The 19,396-nt window shown below is 39.0% G+C and overlaps 2 protein-coding genes across 3 annotated transcripts in view; both read left to right on the plus strand.

Moving 5' to 3' along the window:
- htr1fa (5-hydroxytryptamine (serotonin) receptor 1Fa) overlaps positions 1 to 6,547 on the plus strand; it is a 31,829-nt gene extending 25,282 nt beyond the window's left edge. For both annotated transcript variants that reach the window (XM_015019917.1, XM_015019918.1), the window contains exons 2-3: positions 1,595 to 1,709; positions 2,079 to 6,547. In XM_015019917.1, the coding sequence (XP_014875403.1) occupies positions 1,654 to 1,709; positions 2,079 to 3,276 (1,254 nt within the window). In that variant the 5' untranslated portion in view covers positions 1,595 to 1,653 and the 3' untranslated portion in view covers positions 3,277 to 6,547. The remainder of the gene's footprint in view (positions 1 to 1,594; positions 1,710 to 2,078) is intronic.
- A 1,564-nt stretch (positions 6,548 to 8,111) lies between these two features.
- On the plus strand, positions 8,112 to 19,101 carry znf654 (zinc finger protein 654). Its single transcript, XM_015019916.1, has 11 exons — positions 8,112 to 8,293; positions 9,098 to 9,243; positions 9,556 to 9,637; positions 9,862 to 9,997; positions 10,613 to 10,815; positions 11,120 to 11,256; positions 11,827 to 11,965; positions 12,157 to 12,441; positions 13,658 to 14,794; positions 16,204 to 16,982; positions 17,426 to 19,101. The coding sequence occupies exons 1-11, from the start codon at positions 8,117 to 8,119 to the stop codon at positions 18,450 to 18,452; spliced, it is 4,248 nt and encodes a 1,415-aa protein (XP_014875402.1). The 5' UTR covers positions 8,112 to 8,116; the 3' UTR covers positions 18,453 to 19,101.
- The last annotated feature ends 295 nt before the right edge of the window (positions 19,102 to 19,396 follow it).

Here is a 19,396-nt window from a genome sequence, read left to right on the forward strand (position 1 = left end):
GCAGAGTGAGACAATTTATTGTCTTTAAAGACTATAATCATTGGGTTGGGGAAAGAACAACCAGTTCACATCATGGTGGTTATTTGTTTAGAATTTGACTTGAGTTCAAAATGAGCTTGTTGCAGCTAATACATAAAGTGCATATGTTAGGCTTAAGTGAAATAAAATCCAAACTCCACCCACCCAGATCTTAACCCATCGCCTTGATATCGGACAGTCTTGTTGGAGACCTTTGGCTCAGACTTTTGGCTGCCTCTGCTAGATCATCACATTTATTAAAATTACTGTACTTCTTAGGTTTCTATAGCAACAGATTCCGCTCATGTCTTCAGGATATTAAACAATGCGGTGAAGAAGATGTGAAGAAGCTGCAATGACATTCATTTCTTGGCACTCTGATTAAATGATAGAGGCTGAATCCATTATTGTACAACCACTAGCTGTACTTGACATACGCAGCTGCAGATGGTGAAATTTTTAGGTTTTGTCTCCTGATACTCATTAGAAATTAGGTATAACAACATCAAAATGTATCCATCTGGGGGATTATACTAAAACATCTGCTTGAAGAACAAACCATTAACAAGAAGAAGAGGTACATTAGTCACATTGCAAAATATTATTTGTAGTAGTCAGGTGCGAATCTCAGTATATTTTACTGGGATTGTATTTGAAGAAAAAGAAACTAGAAAAATAAAATATGTAGTGTATATTTTAGCCCTTATACTTAGCCCTTGAGTGATGGTCAATACTTTATAACCACATTTCACCACTGTTACAGCTGCACATCTTTTGGGGTATATCACTGTTCCACCAACACAGAGCATATGCGAATAGTCTTGTGCCTTTCTTCTTGTGTTAAACTGCAAAAGAGCTCTCTTGTTTTTTTCTTAAACATATTTTTTTTCCACTTTTTTTTATTTTTATTTCTTATGAAAGCTAGATCTGAGGAATGCATAACTAAAGATTGTCTTGTTAACAGATTCTCCCAGACGATCTGGATGTCATTGTTGCCATGCGCCTCTTGGCTGCATGTCTGATTAATGCTCTCCTTGCCTAGCCAGTCAGTTTAGGTGAATTAAATGCCTTTGTTAGGTTAGCAGTGTTGTCACGTTATTTCCATTTTCTGATGACGGATCAAACGGTGTTCTGTGAAAAAAAATATATTGTTTTGTACCTTAGCCATGCTTTTCAGTTCTTCATAACTCTTGCCTTAGATCTGTCTGGTGTGTTAACTGTTGTGTTGTAGACTAATAATCTTTATGAAACATCTGAGGCCTTTACAGCACTTCTATACTTATACTGAAAATAAATTACACAATATAACACTCTCTTTGAAAATTAAGTGACTTCTGAAGGCAGTTGATTGGGCTGGATTTTGTTTCAGGGAATTCAATTAGAAGGAAATATTTGAAGAAAAAAAAATCGTAAAGTGTATCAATTTCTTTTCAATATGTATCTCTCCACTTGCTTTATGTATGCATAATATACACAAGCTATATGTGACCAAAAAACAAATGTAAATTATAATTGGCATAATTCAGACTTTAAAGTATTTTCTCACATTGTTCCTCTCATTCTTACTTTCTCCTAGGCACTGAGCAACAGTGGTGAGGTGATGGCAGATTTAGCAGGCAGCACAGATCTCAGCAGATGGTCTGCTGCACACTGAACCGACCAAAAGCAGCAAAACATCGAAGGATAGACAGGTAGGACTGGATTATTTCAATTGCTTCAAGGGCAAACTTTTGTGAGCAAGATAAGCTTTTTCATTGCTTGAGTTGCTTCGCGGCCTTGGGCAGAATCAGTCTTTTGAGTTTAATGGCATGTTCTTGAATGAAAGGATTCTTTTCAGACATTTTGGTATTTATTTTGTATGTAGTGCCAAAGCCCAAATAACTGCCCTTGAATGTTGAAAACGAGAGGTGAAGTTTGAATGACTTTAGTTTCCTTCCCAGATTGTGGTGAGATTACACAAGTCACAATCACTTTTAATGTTGTACCTTGGCGTTTTTTTTTTTTACCGTTCTTCATTGTATGCCTAATGTCGGACTCTTTTTTTCCATTTGATTTTGCAGAATGGATTTCTTTAATTGGACCGAAGGAGCCTTCGCCACAAACAGCAGCAGTTATGACTCCTTTGAGACCGCAACACTCCCTCCCAGTAAAATCCTACTAACAATAACCCTTTCTGTTGTTGCCGTACTAACTACATTCTTTAACTGTCTGGTGATCACAGCTATTGCTGTCACTCGCAAGCTACATCACCCAGCCAACTACCTCATCTGCTCGTTAGCGGTGACTGACCTGTTGGTGGCTGTGCTGGTCATGCCCTTCAGCATAATCTACATCCAGAATGAAAAATGGATCATGGGCGAGGTGGTGTGCACCATTTGGTTGAGCATAGACATTGCGTGCTGTACCTGCTCAATTCTTCATCTCGCCACAATTGCCATTGACCGCTACAGGGCCATCACGGATGCTGTGGAGTATTCACGCAAGCGTACAGGAGCCAGGGCTGGTGCCATGGTGGCAGTAGTGTGGCTCTTGTCCATTCTCATTTCACTTCCTCCGCTACTCTGGCGACACTACAGCGATGACGAAGAGCATAAGGATCAATGCATCATCATCCACCACCACATGGCTTTCACTCTTTATTCCACACTTGGAGCGTTTTATATTCCTCTGATGCTCATTCTGATCCTCTACTACAAAATCTACAAGGCCGCTCAGACACTTTACATGCGCAGAGAGGCTAGCAGGGCTAGCCGTCACTCATGCATGACCAACGGGAGCATGATTCCTTCATCCTATCCTGCTGGAGACAGCGATGGCGACGGTGGTCCTCGGAGTCCAGAGCCCATAAGCCCACCGGAAAAGTCCTTCTCTGAGCCTTCTACTGAGGAAACGCAACGTGAACGGGTGCGAGCCTCCAAAAAGGTTTCCCAAAGCAAGTCACACAGGCATGACTCGAGGAGCGAGTCGCGTCGAAGCCAAATTTACCAAGCGCCCCGAATTTCAGGCTCACGGGAACGAAAGGCGGCATCCACTCTGGGGTTAATAATAGGGGCCTTTGTTATCTGCTGGCTGCCATTTTTTGTCAAGGAGGTGATCGTCAACACATGTGGTTCATGCAACACTTCTATCGAAATGGCAGATTTTCTTACATGGCTGGGCTACCTTAACTCTCTGATCAACCCCCTCATCTACACCATCTTTAATGAGGACTTTAAGAAAGCTTTCCAGAAACTTATTAGATGCAGTCATTACCTCTGATGCTTAGTCATGCATGATCAAGCTCACACACCATTTAACAAACATATATAACAAAAAGAGAACAAAAGTAGCGGCTTCAATCAGAGAATACTAACGGGACACTACATCAATATACCAAGAGGAAAAGGAAATAAGAAAAAAAAGACCAATTCCCATTTTCAGAATTGATGTTAACCACTTCAACCAACTAAATGGCACCCCATCTCACTGATGGGTATTGGTTTAAAGTTCAACACTGAAGTCCAGCCTGTGCTATTTATAGAGTAGCCCAATATCTCCCTAATGTTAATTGGTGTGTGTGAAAGGACGCTGACATGTTGGTTTTGAAATATAAGGCAACTGCTGACATTTCTGAGGTCTGGGTTCTGAGCATTAGAGATTAGCCCTATTTAAAGGTCTATAAATAGCTGACCATCATGTCCGATCCATCTAATAAATTCACTTTTGTCAGCTGGACACTGCTGGCTAAAATGTGTCATGTGTAAAATACCACAAATTACCAAGTCATTGTTTTATGTGGTCATGGTATTAAAAAAACAACAACTTTTTTTCTCACTTTCACTGTGTTATATTTGTTCTGCAAAACCTTTGAACAAATTTGAACATGTTGTTCTGACTTTAATAATTTAAATGTCTTAAAGTTATGGAAATATTCTATGGGTTTTATAAACTTCACTATGCTGCATCTCAACATCCTGCGTTTTTAAACAGACAAGGTTAACCTTTAGATAATGTTTGTAAAGTATTTGAAGGGTAATTCTCTGCTTTCAGAACTATGGATGCCCCAATGAAGCTATTTATGGTAGGTACTAATACTTTAAGAATTTAAAGGCAATAAGACCTTTGAGGTCTGGCATCTTCAGACACCTGAAAGCAGCATCAGATAAATTGATTAGACATCTAACTGTTAGACTGTATTTTTGAGTCATACTCGTGAGGGCGAATGTGGATTTCAGCACATCTGCTCCATCCGTCTGCAAGACTGTCAATCCGCGGGGCACCAGCTGTTTTCATTACACAGAGGCATTTAATTGTTGTGTTTTTTATTTTTTTTCCTCTTTGGAATAATGAACTGAGCTGTAATAAGTATGAAAAATAATTTTGCTGAATAAGTTGAATTGTGGTTGAAGACTCGGCCCATATATTTTTCTGCATAAAAATTGCAGTATACCACTTCTATTATTTCCATCCCTAAGTCTCTCAACTTAAATCAGGATTGCCAAATCTTACTTACCTGAAATGAAACTACAGCTTTCCTTGTATCTGTCCCTCTGAGACTTTGTCCACACGATTCTTTTTCAAAATAAGAAAGCTTACAGCAAAACCCTTTTTCAATTAACCATTCTAAACACTGGGACAGTATTTACATTGTATTCTCTTTTTTTATTGTTAGCATTGACACATCTAAGACTACGTATTAATATGTTGTGGCACTTGTTTTAGATTGAGCAGATGAGTCAGGCCAGCAAAAACTTCCATTGTTAAGACGGGGGTTAAAGATATGCACCTTATCAACAGCACTAGTTTCCAAAAGAGAACCATGACTCTTTGATTTTATGACTTGGCCAGTTGTTTCCATGACAGTGGGTACTTTTTTTTAAACCTAAGCATCAGTGCCATCTCACTTTTTTAAACACCAGCTTAATAGGTCGTGAAGGAGGGGTGGTACTCAGCTCCTGCAGTCAATGAGCAAGAACCCATGTATAGCCTGGACTGGTGGCAAATTGATCACAAGGCAGCACAGAGGCAAAAAAGTACAACCAACCTTGTATTCCCACATTCGTGATTGATGGCAATGTAGAGAGATAAATCAATCCAACAGTCATGTGTCCATATGTGGGAGGAAAGAGCCCAAGCACACGGAAAACACACAAACTCCATTCCAAAAGGCCACAATGGGATTGTATCCCACAACCCTCTTGCTGCAAGGCAACAATGCTAACAGCTGTATCACAGTGCAGCAGGTGTGGTAGCATATTTCAGTGAATTATTAATGCATGTACCTCATGTCATTGGTGTTCTATCTGAAATTACACCATCTGTGAACTGCAAACTCAAGCATAAAAGTCTAAATATGACATAGTGAGGTTACGTTATTTATATAGAGTCTTGATCTTTGAGTTCAACGATGAAGGCTGAAGATGATATCACTGTGCCAAAAGAAATGATTTTAGGCTCCAGACAAAGAACTGCAGAAGGCTACGAGAATGAGATCATCACTATGTCCTTAAACTCAAGTCAAGACTGCTTTCCATATAATGCAATTTCAATTTTAGGAAAGAAAAAGGTAAACAATGCAGAAAAAAAAAAACTAAGAACAAATAGATCTATGAGCTTTGCAAACCTTTTGGCTGTAAATTGACTTTATGTGAAGTAAAAAAAAAAAAAGTACGTGCTTAGATAAAATCCAAGTCTTACAGGGACCAGTAATAGTGGATCACTACTTGCTGGGCAAATACTAGAACAAGAGAGGCAGGTGAACATGTTGAGAATGCATGAAACCCAAGGGTGCATCCCTGAGCTAACCAGGCAGCCCCGGCTCAAGGTAATATCTGCTCATTACAAAATTTTCTATGCTACTTATTTGCTCCTTTTATAATATTTTTTCAAATAAATGTTTGTCTGAACTCTGCTCACAAACAGCTAAAACTGCCATAAAACCTCGCCTGTCAATGTGAGTAAAACTAGAAAACTGACAGAACATCTGCTTGTTCAAACAGAAAGCATTCCCCCCGGCTAAGTCCGATTTCCATGCCTTTCTTTTAAGGAGCCTTTGAGTCAAGCATCAGTTATATGAAATCTGTGTGTAAGTAATTGTTTATAAACTTTATGACGTAAGCTTGCCATTTATGTAAGAAACTGCCGTTTTTTTTTTTTTTTTTAGACTAACATCTGCAGCGTTTCATATTCTGTTTTCCCAGATATTTTTAATTTTATTTATTTAATTTTATTTCCCTGAAAACTGTAAACAACCCAGCTTGCTTAACTTTCACACCGTAGCCAGCACAGGGTTAATCAAGCCTCAGAGTTACTGGCGTAGAATTCCTCATTATATTACTCCCACTCAAATACTTGGAATAGGACTCCTATATTTTACCATCTTGAAGACAGTACGTGATATGTTAGGAATGATTGTGGATGAGTCAAGAATGAGGGTGTACTGTATGCCACTGAAATAAGATAAGAATAGGTGTGGAATATGGTTGCTTACATCTTTTCCAGTGTGACCATACATTTCTTTTGCAGTGTCCATGTCTGAATTACAAAAAAAGAAGACAAAAACCTAGATTGCACAACAGGAAATATGTTGTTAAGAGATAATATAAATGTATCATTGTATGTATGGAGAGAGCTGTACAGGAATAATAATGATTTTTCACCGGTGAACTGTATTCAGTCTGCTGACAGATTGTGATTTAACAGAATGTTTCAAATTATTGTGCAAAGGCGCCCTCTTGTGGCTAAGAGAGAGAATTTAGACGTCCCACTCGGTTGTGATGACCTGCAACTTTGCTGCTAAAGAAAGATGTATGAATACATTTGTGTGATATGGTTCATTTATCTTCCTTCATCAAAATAAATAAAGGCAGTTGAAATTTTGCTTCCTTTCTGACTTTTAATAGTCGTTTTTTCCCCTGATCTTTAGGGACATTTTCAAGGGGAAGAAATCAATTCTTTTTTTTATTTTTCTCCCACCTACACATTACATAGTGACCACATTAGATCCATGTTTAGTGATTTCCTGTTGATTCCATTCTGTAATTTTGACCTACAAAAACTGTCAATCTCACCCTCTTTTGCCTATTTGGAATTGCTTTAGTTCAAATCAATAAGCAGGTAACAAAGTACTTCCTTCGATTTACCTGAGTCTCCACAAGGATATAAATTTACAACTTGTTCCATAATATATAAACGTTATATATATATTCATACATATATACAATTTGCTTATATTTTTCAGGTGTGTTTTTTAAAAGATCAATAAACTAACCTGCAAGCACAGTAATTGAATCAGTGAATTCAATAATGGCCCAAATGCAATATTTTTTTGGAAACTTTAAAAAAATTTTAAGGTCTTATTATTATTTTGGAATTTTATCTTTTCCATTTTTAGTAGCAATACATTGTGGTCATAAAGACCTTTTTTTCCCAGATCTTACCCGTATTAAAGTGAACAGTTAAAATGTTACACTAAAGGACAAAACCTGTCTCATTTATTCAGAAACATTTGTATTTTAAAACCCAATATAAAAAGAACATTGGCGATTACCTCTTTCTGCTTTAATTTGCATCTGCATCCTAAGTGAAGTCTTACATCTCATCCCAAGGGATCTTTTTGCTAAGGAAAAGAAAGGTACTTCCTCATCTTAATTTCTCTCTCTCTTTTTTGGAACTGTTTTGTCCTCCCTCATATCTGCATCCTCCTTGGGTGCTGCAACCTTCAGTACCACTGCTGCAACCCATATTTCAATGCATACTGTATTTTAACAGTGGCCGGTCTCCTGTTTGATGCATATGGAAAGTATACAAGAATACATGGGTTGTAACTTTCAAGCACACAATGGGGTGAATGTTCACCTGTAGATCACAAAACCAAACCTCAGTTTTGAAAAAAATGTAGTATGCGTGAGTAGTCATGTGTTATCAACATTTTAGTTTATTCACTTATAAAGGCTTTATGTTGTTTCTTAGAATAAAACGATTACCTAAAATTTGAAAATTAACAGTTCTAACAAATGTTCAAAATATTTTACCACTTAATTGTTTAATCAGCATTTTCGCAATAAAGTCGGTTGCCAGATTCGCAGTGCCTCTATAAGAAACGCTCATGCGGTGGATAATGTGGGACAAACCTGGCAACCTTGTCTATGCGCTGGATAAAGCATACAGTATGGCGGACAACGAAAGTGATTTGGAAACTGACGGGCTTGAATTAGCTCTGGATTCACTGTGTCTTAGACACTGCAGGGACGAATCGTCTCTAAACAGCAAGGACTACTGCTCTGAGTTTTGTGAGGTGTGTTGGAAAAAACTGTTTCGACAAAATTAGAGTTTGTTTTGTGCTAACATTCCTAGCTTTTGTAGCTCCCGATAGCCTCCAGACTAGCTCTATTTATGCAGTTGTGTCGCCATAGGTAATCAGGAACTCACACGAATAGCGAGTTCCTAAAGATAAAAACAGAAGTGTGCCTTTGAAACTGTATAAAAAACAGTGTTAATTATTTGATGTTTGAAAATTGCTTAACTGTGTAGCTTTTCAGTTAAGCTAAGCTAACAGAATAGTGAGACTGAGAAGCGAAACAAGGTTTGTGTGTACACAGCGTGGTGAACGTTATGAGTTGACGTTACCTGTCATTATTAATAAAGTCAAGAAGATCCAAAATCAGAGCTTTATATTTCAAATATCACCGGAAACGAAATATTCAGTATCTTTCCCCAAGCCGAAGGCACCAGGTTTCCTTCAGTCAGTAACGACAAATGTGATGTTCTTTGTGATTTATTACAGTGCTACAATAGAGACACGCCACATGTTTGGGAAAAAGAAACAACTTTGAAGTTGCACACTTAATTGCACTTCATGTCATTTTATTTTATTAGATGATATTTTGATCAGTGGTACACCATGTGCCTGTGATAAATCGTATGTGTTTGCATGCTTATGCACAAACATAATCCTGCACTGTATGTCAATGTTTACGAGATATTCCTGGAGAAATGTTAGACCTAGGAAAGAATACCAAAGAGATGGTAACTGAAGTTAACTTATCGGGCATTTCTGTGTTTTTGGTGTGGATTAATTACCTTTGTTCTTCCTGCACAGTTGGTGGAGGAGTACACAGCCCAGTGGCATGTTCCTCTGCCTCAACTCAAGGTGCTGCGGACTGCTCTCTGCAATTTTACCAAAGCCACATCTGCCTTTCCTGATGACTGTCAGCACGTCCAGTATGTCCTCAGCAGTCTGGCCTTGTGAGTACCGTTGGAATCTGTTTCAGATACTGTCACTACAAGAAATTACTGTCCATGTGAAATCCATGGACATTATTGGAAGGTTCATGTTTCAGTGACAGGCCAGTTTAGGCCTTCAGATGTTAAAACGTATCAACAAAAAGCTAAATAAAAGACTGTATTGTAAGGGCAACTTTATTGCATAAGAAAAAAACACACTGCAGTTATTAAAGTTGGTATACTGAAATTCAGAGGAATGTGCAAACTATGAACTAAGCTGAGGTGGGTTGTTATTCGTATTGTTGGCCTTATGTCAGTCCTTTTCTCTTGCAGGAGCTTCTTTGAGCTGATGCTGTTCTTTAGCAGGGAGGAATTTGTGGAGGAGCCTTTGAAAAACATCCTTGATTGTTTTCAGGTATCGAAACGTCTGATTACTTTATTTGCTCAATTGCTCTGGCTATTGCACACTGTAAATAGCCAGAGCATCCAGCTTCAGCCACTTCTTTTCAAGCATTCAACAACACAACCGACTTAAACTATGAAAAACTTTTCACATGTGAACTTTCCAAAAGCTTATCTAACTTTTTAAATGAAACTGAGTAGTGCTCTGACTTATAGTGATTTTTGTTTTTGTTGTAGGAATGCCACTTGAAACTTTTGAGGCACAGGAACATCTATCTTCATCATGTGAAGCAGGTTATCAAAGGTGGAGGTCCGTGGGAGAATTCGGTGTTGCAGAGAATTCTGAAAGAGGGAGAAGTGCCACAGAGTGAAGGTAGACGTACACTGCATTAGAAAGTGAAATAATGTTTTAAAAAAAATGACTCTAATCAAACTGTTGACTGACCTTGATAGATTTTCTCAGTTAACATAAATTACTGGGGCAATGGTGGTCGTTACTGGGAAAAGATGCTGCTTTAATTAGTGATATGCCCATTTAAAACTTTTTATAGCCAAGATGAAGCATTTCCTCCAGCCTGGTCCTACATTAAAGTCAACGAGCTTCATATGCTCACAGTCTTTGGCTTTGAAGTGCAGCATAATAAAATGCTATATTTTATTATTATACTGGCATTGACAAGTCCTGCTCTTCTCGCTCATTAATAGCAATGATTCTGCAGTTTCTTCTGTCTGTTTCTTTTGATGTCAAGAGATATTTTGTACTATTCAGAGTATATGAAAACTTGACTATATTAAAGACGTCTGTTGACCTGGATGTTGTCTAATGGACTGTATTTTACAAAAAAAAAAAAAAAAAAAAGTTGGATCTGTAAAATTATTGACATCTAGTTAAATTTTAGCAGGATCGGGTGTCATTTTGGTTGAGGTTTGTTGGCTTGCAGCGTTACAGAAACAGTCCGTCTAACTGATGTGCTCTCCGTCTGTGCAGTTGATGACTACTTCAGTACAGAATTGCCTATCTTTTTGGAGCTGCGCGTTCGATATCTGCAGGCCTGTGAGCGGATGCAGGAGGCCATGGCTCTTTCTAAAAGCTGTCTGGAAAACCAGGAGACTGGGAAGCATCTTTACTTCCATCAGGCCTACCTGACGTGCCTCTACAAGGCCTCTCTGTATGAAAACCTTCAGAAGGAGGTAAGGCTGTTGTTGCACTTTGAAGCAGTTAATAATGGCAAAAACTCTTTGTTTTTTTTTTTTTGTTTTTTTTGTGTGTGTGTGTGTGTGTGTGTGTGTGTGTGTGTGTGTGTGTGTGTTTTCCTTTATTTGCCTGAAATGTCTACCTTTTATTTTGTATTTATTACTCAAAATATTTTAAGTATATTTCAGCAGTTTCTCCAGCAGAGAAGTTTGTTTCTCTGCATTCCAATACAAATGACACATTTTAGTGTTATCGGCTATGACTGTACATTTATGATGCGATGTTTTTTTTGCTCCCCAGATGGCAGAAATAGACGGCCGTGATGCAGTCGAGATAATCTGCAACACTGAGAGCGTGGAAAAAGACGAGCTTTTGTTGTCGCTGTGTAAAGCTTTCCTCACTCGGCAGTTGCACAAAGGGGACATGTATTACATATGGTAAGTGTGACATTCTTAGACATGTAATGTAGAGCATCAACAAGGCATTTCGTCCCTTGAAAATTAGCCATAAACTCTCTGTTGATAAATTCATTGAAAATATTTTTAATATTCAGATTTCAAAATTCGTAGGAGCTTCTGATTTTCCACAGTTGTTGCTGCTTTGATGTTCTGGCAAATTAACGTGTCCTCTCTTCAATCTGACACCAGCAGAAAGAAGTATTAAATACTTGCATGTTGGATTACTTTTTTATTAGCAGATCCTTTTTTTTTTATATATATACATAACTTTGAGGTTTCGTCGTAGTTGTTCATTGGTAACACATTAACAGTCAAACAACAATCCTTCTATAATATTCACTGCCAATATGTTGTTGAACTTGCTCTGGTCTGTTGGTAGGAAGTGGGCTTACACATTTTAGAATGTTCTCTTTGACTGCCATGATTTGAGGATAAAATCTCAAAGTGCTATAAGCTGTACGATGAGGCTAATTTGTAAATATGTAGCCATGTGTGTCCATGGCTGCGAACCTGGAGTAGATGTAGTTGACCATGTTCACCTTCCTGCAGGGACCTCGTCTTTATCTGGAGCAGATTGCATCTGAGGGCCTATCCCTCCCGTCAAGGCTTCCTGGCTGAGTGCTCAGAACTCGCTTCATCTGCCACCAACGTCAGAGCCATCTTCCCCTTCATCAAGCTGCTCACTGAGGTAATAATGTCAACTCATCATCAGCTTAGAGCCGTAAGGACCATTTCATTCCCCCCCCCCAGTCTTTTTAATTCTCACCACACTTTCACACAAAGTTTTGACAGTCTTCCATCTTGTCCTCACTCATTTGATTTTCTTACTCAACGTTGGGCTCATCTTTTTTCCACTGGTGTTTCTTCTCATTTGTATAGCTTGGCGGTGAGGGAGTTGAGGTTGCTGTGGAGCTCTGTGGCAGGGCATTGCAGCTCTGTGATATGCAGAGTGACACTGTAACCCGCTCACTTGTCTGCAAGACCATTGCCTTCCTGCTGCCTCATGACCTGGAGATCTGTCGCGCGTGTTCCCTGCTGGTCTTTTGCCAGGAGCGAAGCCTGGAGGCGTACCGGACTGTGTGTCTTCTTTACAGGCATCCAGATCAGGAGCAACATCCTCACAACAACCCTCTCCGGACCAATGTTCGCTTCCATATTCTGCAGGTTAGTATCTAAAATATTAATAACAAGACATGCATCTAAAGGCATTATGGCATTTTCAGAAAGTACAGTATTTTTTTTTTTTTTACTCACTTCATAAATGGGTTCATTACACACAGGCTGAAATATATCAAGCCTTTGTTTCTTGTAGTTTTGATAATTATGGTTAAAGATGATAAAAATGCAAAGTTTTGTTTCAGAACATTTTAATCTTGTGAAAAAGTTAAATATTAAACTCTAATCAGCTTATTAACTCAAAAAATGTGTTGGGAGAAGGTGCATCAGTAGATGCAGCCTTGAAAGGAATGTAAAGAAACTTCTTTTTAAGAATTTGGGGGAGCTTCAAGCGCAGTTCACGGAGGCCGGAGTCAGGAGCCACGTTCCTCGTCCTACCTGGGTTAAGGAGAGAAAGAACTGGGCTTTTGCATAGTGGTTCTTTTCAGCTAAAACTAAAGTTAACGTTTCATTTGGAGGCAGAGTGGAGAGGCACATACTCCACGTTGCTGGCAGTGATGGTTTGCGGTGCCATGTTGTGTTGGTCCCCTGAGTTTTCTGAATCTACGGTCAATGTAGCTGTCCAGTAGGAAAGTTGAGCGCACATCATGTTTCCTTTTCATCATGATGCTGATGTTTGTGTTTTGAATGCATAAAATGGAGAGAAATATATCATTAAATTGTATTACTAACAATAGTTTGCACTAGAGCAAATGGAAAATCCTACTGTTTTCTGACTTCTAGCAATAACAGGTGAGTGTGACAACTCGGGTGTGATGCCATTCCCAGTTCATTGCTCTTTCTTCCGAGACAAGTCAGACTCGGCGTTGGCTCAAGGACACTTGAGTTACGCTGCATTACAGTGAAACGAAGCAAGACGTCACATCTGCCTCTCAAAGTTTCAAAAATATTCTTAAAGTTTGAAGTATCAGGTTTGTTTTCAAAAACCCTTGGAATGTGACTGATTTGAGATTATTGCTGCAAAGAACAATTGGTGAAAGTCGCTCTGCATCGATGTTAGTCTTATTGCAAGGTACCACAAACGGTTTGACCCATTTGGCCTCTTCCAGCCATCAAGTTTTTTTTTTCTCCTCAGTGAATAAATTCATCATTTGAAAACTGTAAGATTGGAATATTTTTTTTTAATTACAGCAAATATAATTAAAAGAACAAATTGCAAAATATTTGTAATTAAGACGTTTTAACAATATCTCTCCCTTTCCAGATGCTGAAAGAGCGGCTGTGCTTTGACCCTGAGTTTTGGAACCTGCTCACACTCAGGACTCACTGCTTAGAGTTGATCAGCGATAAGGTCATGAAGGACGCCGTTCTCGACGAGATGAAGGCGGAAGAGGAAAAGGAATCTAGTGAATATCTCTTACCGAATAACTGCGTGAATGAGTCGTGCACCCTCTGTCTCAATTCATGCCTCAGCATGCCAGGTCCAACTGAGAGCGAAGGCCTTCCTGTTATCCCGGTTGTGGTTAAATCAGAAACGAAGTGTGTTCCAGGAGGCCATGTTCATCTAAGGAGGAGGAAATGGAAGAGATTGAAGCAACCTTTGTCAGACGATGAGCTTGACTTTGTTGATGATCCGGAATTTAAATACAATCTCAAACCCACTTCTCTGAGTAGTAAACCCATGTACTCTCTGAGATGCACCCAAATAAAAGTGGGGAACTCTGCCTCTGTGATACTTCCTTCAAACCACAAGAGAGAATGCTTGTCCCGAAGTGTTAAGAACCAGATTTTTAAAAGAAGGGGTCGGAAGAAGAGATGGTTGCAGGGTCTTCCAAAGACGGAGCAAGTCCAGACGTTTACGGTTATCAGAGTTGGTGGTAAAAAGCGAGGAAGGAAGCCTTTACCGAAGCTGGAGTTATCTTTCCCTGATAATGAACTTCACCTCACAGAGGATACATGTGGAGTTGAGGTGGAAACGGAAACAGAAGACAAACGGGAAGTTGTACCTGATTTGGATGATATCCCTTCAAGCTTTGGTAAACACACGGAAGAGGTAGTTCAGCATCTGAATGAACTTATGGAAAACAACAAAGACTCAAGTATGGTTATTGGTTCCAGTCTCGGTGAACAACCTCAAACATGTTTGGAATCGAAACTTTGTGAAGATCTACCGAGCGAGCCCCAAGCTGCTGCTGCCGTTGCTGTCGAAGCTGACCCCGAGCTCGATGGTCCCGTCTTTGAGTTATTGGATAATCCAGTTGAGTTGCTACACAGTTACTCCCTCCTGTCTAGAGATGCTGAAGGTGAAGAACCAAAACCTCCAGAACTGAAGCCATCTGATGAGGTTAATGGTAACATAAAGCAGGTGTCCGACGTGGAAACAGAAGAACCAGAAACTGAGGTCAGTTTTTTTATTTACTTGTTCTAATAATAGGGTATCGTTACCGTAACTCTGCATCACTCCACATTGCTGCCAGTTTTGGAAATCTAAATAATAACTTTGTAATAGAGATTCAAAAGTCACTCGGTTCTGTTTTGCCCTTCATCAGCTCTGATTTTGTGACAGGCAGGCTAGATTCTGATGAGATCTAATTTCTCACTTTAGTTCATCAATTAACAGCTTTCACTGTGAATGTAATAAAAATTAGATGGTTGGCATCAGATGCTTTGTGTCTATCAGGATGATCTAGAAGTCTCTACTTTTTCTTTTTAATTTATTCTATCAAATAAACATTTTCTTCTTTTGTTTTGAATCGGTCAAAATCTACAGGTCAGATGAGAAAATCAGAAATCAACATCGTGCAGGATAAGATTACTTTATGCTTGAAGAGCAGTTAATTTTGACTAGTTGACCATTCCTATGTTGATTTTTATTATTATTTTTTTAATCTATCGCTTTCATTTGATATTTTTCCCATGAATTTGACATGGATTCGCTTGATTATGAAATCACATTACTTTCATAAATATTAAAATTTAGTGTCTAAGCCTTTGGTCTTACGAACTTAAAAACCTACATTTCTAATGAAGTTTTAGTGAAACAATTAGCATTGCTTTTGTTGTGCAGAGAAACAGAAACCCAGTCGTTTATTTTCTGAAAAGACGGCTCTTTATTTTCTGCCCTGACTGGAGCCAATTCAAGCTTTTTGCTTGTGAGGCTCATTTACAATCTGAGCTTGGAGGAAACGGGTCTGACTCCCGCTGGAGAGAGTTTACTGCATGAGGTACTCGACCACCTGCAAGAGCAAAACCGAGCTTTCTGCCACATTAAGTGTGGATACCCGCTTTGAGCGCTGATGAAGTAGTTTTTGTTTTCTTTCTTTCTACTTATTGTCTACCGTAAGGAAATGTTGTTTTATGATGTGGTGGTCGCTCTGAGTTGTTCCGATTTGGTCAGAGGGCATAATTTGTCTTATTTTATCAGCAAAAGTAATGGAAATTTTTTTGTAGAAATGAATATAAAATTAAGTTTAAAATTTGAATACTTCTAAGACTTTCCCTGTATAGAAAATATGGAATCTCCAATTGGAATCTTAGTGGTTTGTTTTGAGGTAGGAAATGTAAGAATGAAATTTCAGTGAGTGAGTATGAACCGGTGGTATCCATTGGTGAAGACGCAGACTGATACAGAAAACCGCAATTGTATCAATTTGTCCATTGGTGTATATTATACGGCTTGTTTTGTGTGCTGTTGGGCGAAAATTGAGCAAAATCAGATAAAAATGTTTTGATGATGCAGCAGCTTCTCATATTGTTTTGTATAAGATTATAATTGCCCTCTACGTTTTGCTTCTTTGTGTCTTTGTCCAGATAAAACCCATAAAAACATGGCGGGAGAAATTGCTGCGGACTCAACAGTACGGCCACTTAAGTTATACCTGCAAGATCTGCCGTAAAACGTTCAAGGGTTTGAATGTGATGAGGCACGCATTCTCACATTTAAAGAATAGGAAACTAAAATGCATTCTCTGTGGGAAACGCTTCAAGCTTCTGCCTTTGGCCAAAAAGCATATTCTCGAACACATTAATGAAATGTCAAATCACAAACCAAACGTGGAGCAAATGCAGGAGAATCCACCTACTAATGGAATCGTGGAAAAAGAGCACCCGCCCGATAAAGAAATCGAGATGCCCGTCGCCGAAAGCGAAACTTCTGAACAGAAACCTAAATCCAAATCCAAAAAGCAGGTGTTGATCCTGAACAGGGAGGAACGGATCATCAGAAATATCCGCGTCTTGCTCAAAAAGACGGCTATGTTTAATAAAAGAAGCAAAAACCCGAGCGCAGAGATTAACCAGATTGAATTCACAGATGAGCAAGTTGTCATTACAGACGGTCTGGTGATAATAAAGAATGTGGCTTCGATAAAGGAGGAGGAGGGGGGAGAGGGCCAGGAGACCCCAGTGGGGGAGAACGGTTGCAGTGTGGATTACACGTATCCCTTGTGCCCGTCAGACGTCTGCGATCGAGTTTTCTTGAAACTGAACAGCTCGCTGACGAGGCATGCCATCAAATGCCATCTTGGTGAAGAGAAGGTTCTGGAGAAGACTTACATTTGGTCCAAACACAAGTGCTGCTTCTGTGTCAGGTAAGAACCAAAATCAAAAAGTTCTAGTTTAAAAAACAAAAGATCTAAATTTGTTATCATGCAAATTAACAGATTAGTTTCTTAACAGTTTGTTTTCTAAAAACAAAAAACAAAACACTAATTCTTTTTTTTTGGCAGAAAACATCATAGGGCCAGATTGATGTGGATAGGTATTTTCCCTTAATAAAGAAAAGCATTTTTATCTCTAACATTGAAATTTGTGTGGAAACAATTAATAAATTATACAAAGATGACAAAATGTGAAATTTAAGAGCTGTTTTTCACAGTATTGTGTTTATGAAAAATTTAATTTATTTGAGGTAAACTCCATTGGGCACAATCTTTATTCTTCACTTTCAGATCTTCAGACGTCACATACGAAACATTTCCAGACCTCACTGTTGTGTTTAAGGACTTTTTGAAACCTCTGTTTCCTCTGACAGGCACATGCAGTTCCTGGATCAGTATAAGCACCACATGAAGCTCCACGATGATCCTCTGCCGTTCTTCTGCTACCACCTAGACTGTAAACAGCGCTTTGCAACACAGCCAGAGTTAAAGGACCACATCAACACCCACCAGCCCTTCAGACCTCAGTGTTCATTCCCAGACTGTGAGAAGCTCTTCTCATGTTTTCAGGGTCTTTCCGACCACGAATGGAGACATTACATCCCGGTGCCACAGAGGAAAGAGCTCGACCTTGGAGCCAACCCGAAAGACGAGGTGAGCAAAGAAGCTCCATGGAAGCAGAGGGTAAAAATTGAAGAAATTTGGCTTCAGAATAAAAAGTCCCAAAGCCAAATGAGTCCTACTCCTGAAAAAATCAAAACTGAAGACGAGGAAACTAGCCTAGACAACATCCAGGATTTAGCTACATATGATAACTGTCCAACAGCAACAACATTTAGCCCTGAAATCGTAGAAGATAAACCCTCAATCAATGGATTTGAGGAAGCGACAAAACTTGACCCAGAGGAATCCAAGGCTGCAACTGGTGCTGCGAAAACCCCTAAAAAGAAACCTCAAAAAAAACCGATCAACTGGGACGTCATAAATATCAGAGAGTACCAAGATGTCTCCACTCTGGCTGAGGGAGTCCAGAAGAACATAGCAGAGCCGCACATCACGGAGCACAAGACCTTCAAACCCGAAGATCCCGCCTATGCCCAGTTCGTAAAAACCCCCTTTGTCCGACCGCCGCCCTCCACCTACTTGGACGAATCAGTGCTTTCAATGCGGAAGAGGAGTTCCGCTGATCAGCAGTCTGTAAAAAAATATGTCAACAAGAAGAAGATGAGAGAGCTGGCTGCAGAAAAGGCAAAGGAGAACGTGGTCGTCCCGGACCAGAAGGTCCGACATCGCTGCGGCAAATGTCTGTCCTCCTTCAGCACACTGGAGGAATTACAAACGCACGAAGGCCGCAACACCTGCTCCTCCCTGTTTGGTTTTGATTCAGACGATGAGAGTTAGCCTCGTTGGTTCACTGATCAGAACATCATGGCACAAAACCACTTAACTCCATTCATAAACCGATTGTGTTTGAAGACGAGCTGTGAATTATTGTTTTCTTTTGTCTCGTTTCCATATCCACAGCAGGAGATCAGCAACAAAATGTGTAAGTTGATCCTGAATCGAGCAATAATTTAAAGGATGCAGCTTATGTACTTGTATTACATTTAATCAAACAACAAACTCTGATTTTGATTTTATTTAAATTAATTTGTACTAGTTACAATTATTATGCAAGTTATAATTGCATAGTTACAAACCTGAGTACTTCAGAGACTAAAAGGGCAAAAGTAATGGACAACTGTTAGTCTAGAAATATCTAAATTAGAATATTTTCTATTCAATTTATTAATTATCAGTAATGACATAAGAGCCCCCAAGATTTTTAAGTGTTTAGTTTAGGTGAGGAAGAAAGCCATATTATTATTTTTATCTTTATGACATTTGTCAGTTAGCCGCATAGCAGTGAAGCATCATCCTGCATAAAAAAAAAAAAAAAAAATTCTTCAAATTTGCTGGACGCTCTTATCTGTACCGTTTCAGACGGCGCTGAAGAAGAACATGCTCCTTAATTACAGACATACGAATCACCTTACATACTAGCATTCAATAAGCAATACAGTTTGAAGGTGGAAAAAGTGTATAAAAGTAAAACTGTCAAAATAATTACTTGCATAATAATTGTGTAAAGTCTACATTAATTTAAATAATAATTTCAAGCATATGAAGGCCTCGTTGGGGAGTTTTTCAAAGGTTATGTCCACATCTGTGGAGTTGCTCAAAATGATGGTTACAGCTCACTAATTTTAAATATCATTGAATTATGAATTTAAATAGTTTAATATAGGAGCTCATATAGATTCATTACAGAAAGCGCTATGATGTATTTCAAGCATTTCTGTTCA

This window comes from Poecilia latipinna, unplaced genomic scaffold (genome assembly GCF_001443285.1).
Source record: "Poecilia latipinna isolate Pla-1442-1.1 unplaced genomic scaffold, P_latipinna-1.0 Scaffold2506, whole genome shotgun sequence".
Taxonomy (NCBI): Eukaryota; Metazoa; Chordata; class Actinopteri; order Cyprinodontiformes; family Poeciliidae; genus Poecilia; species Poecilia latipinna.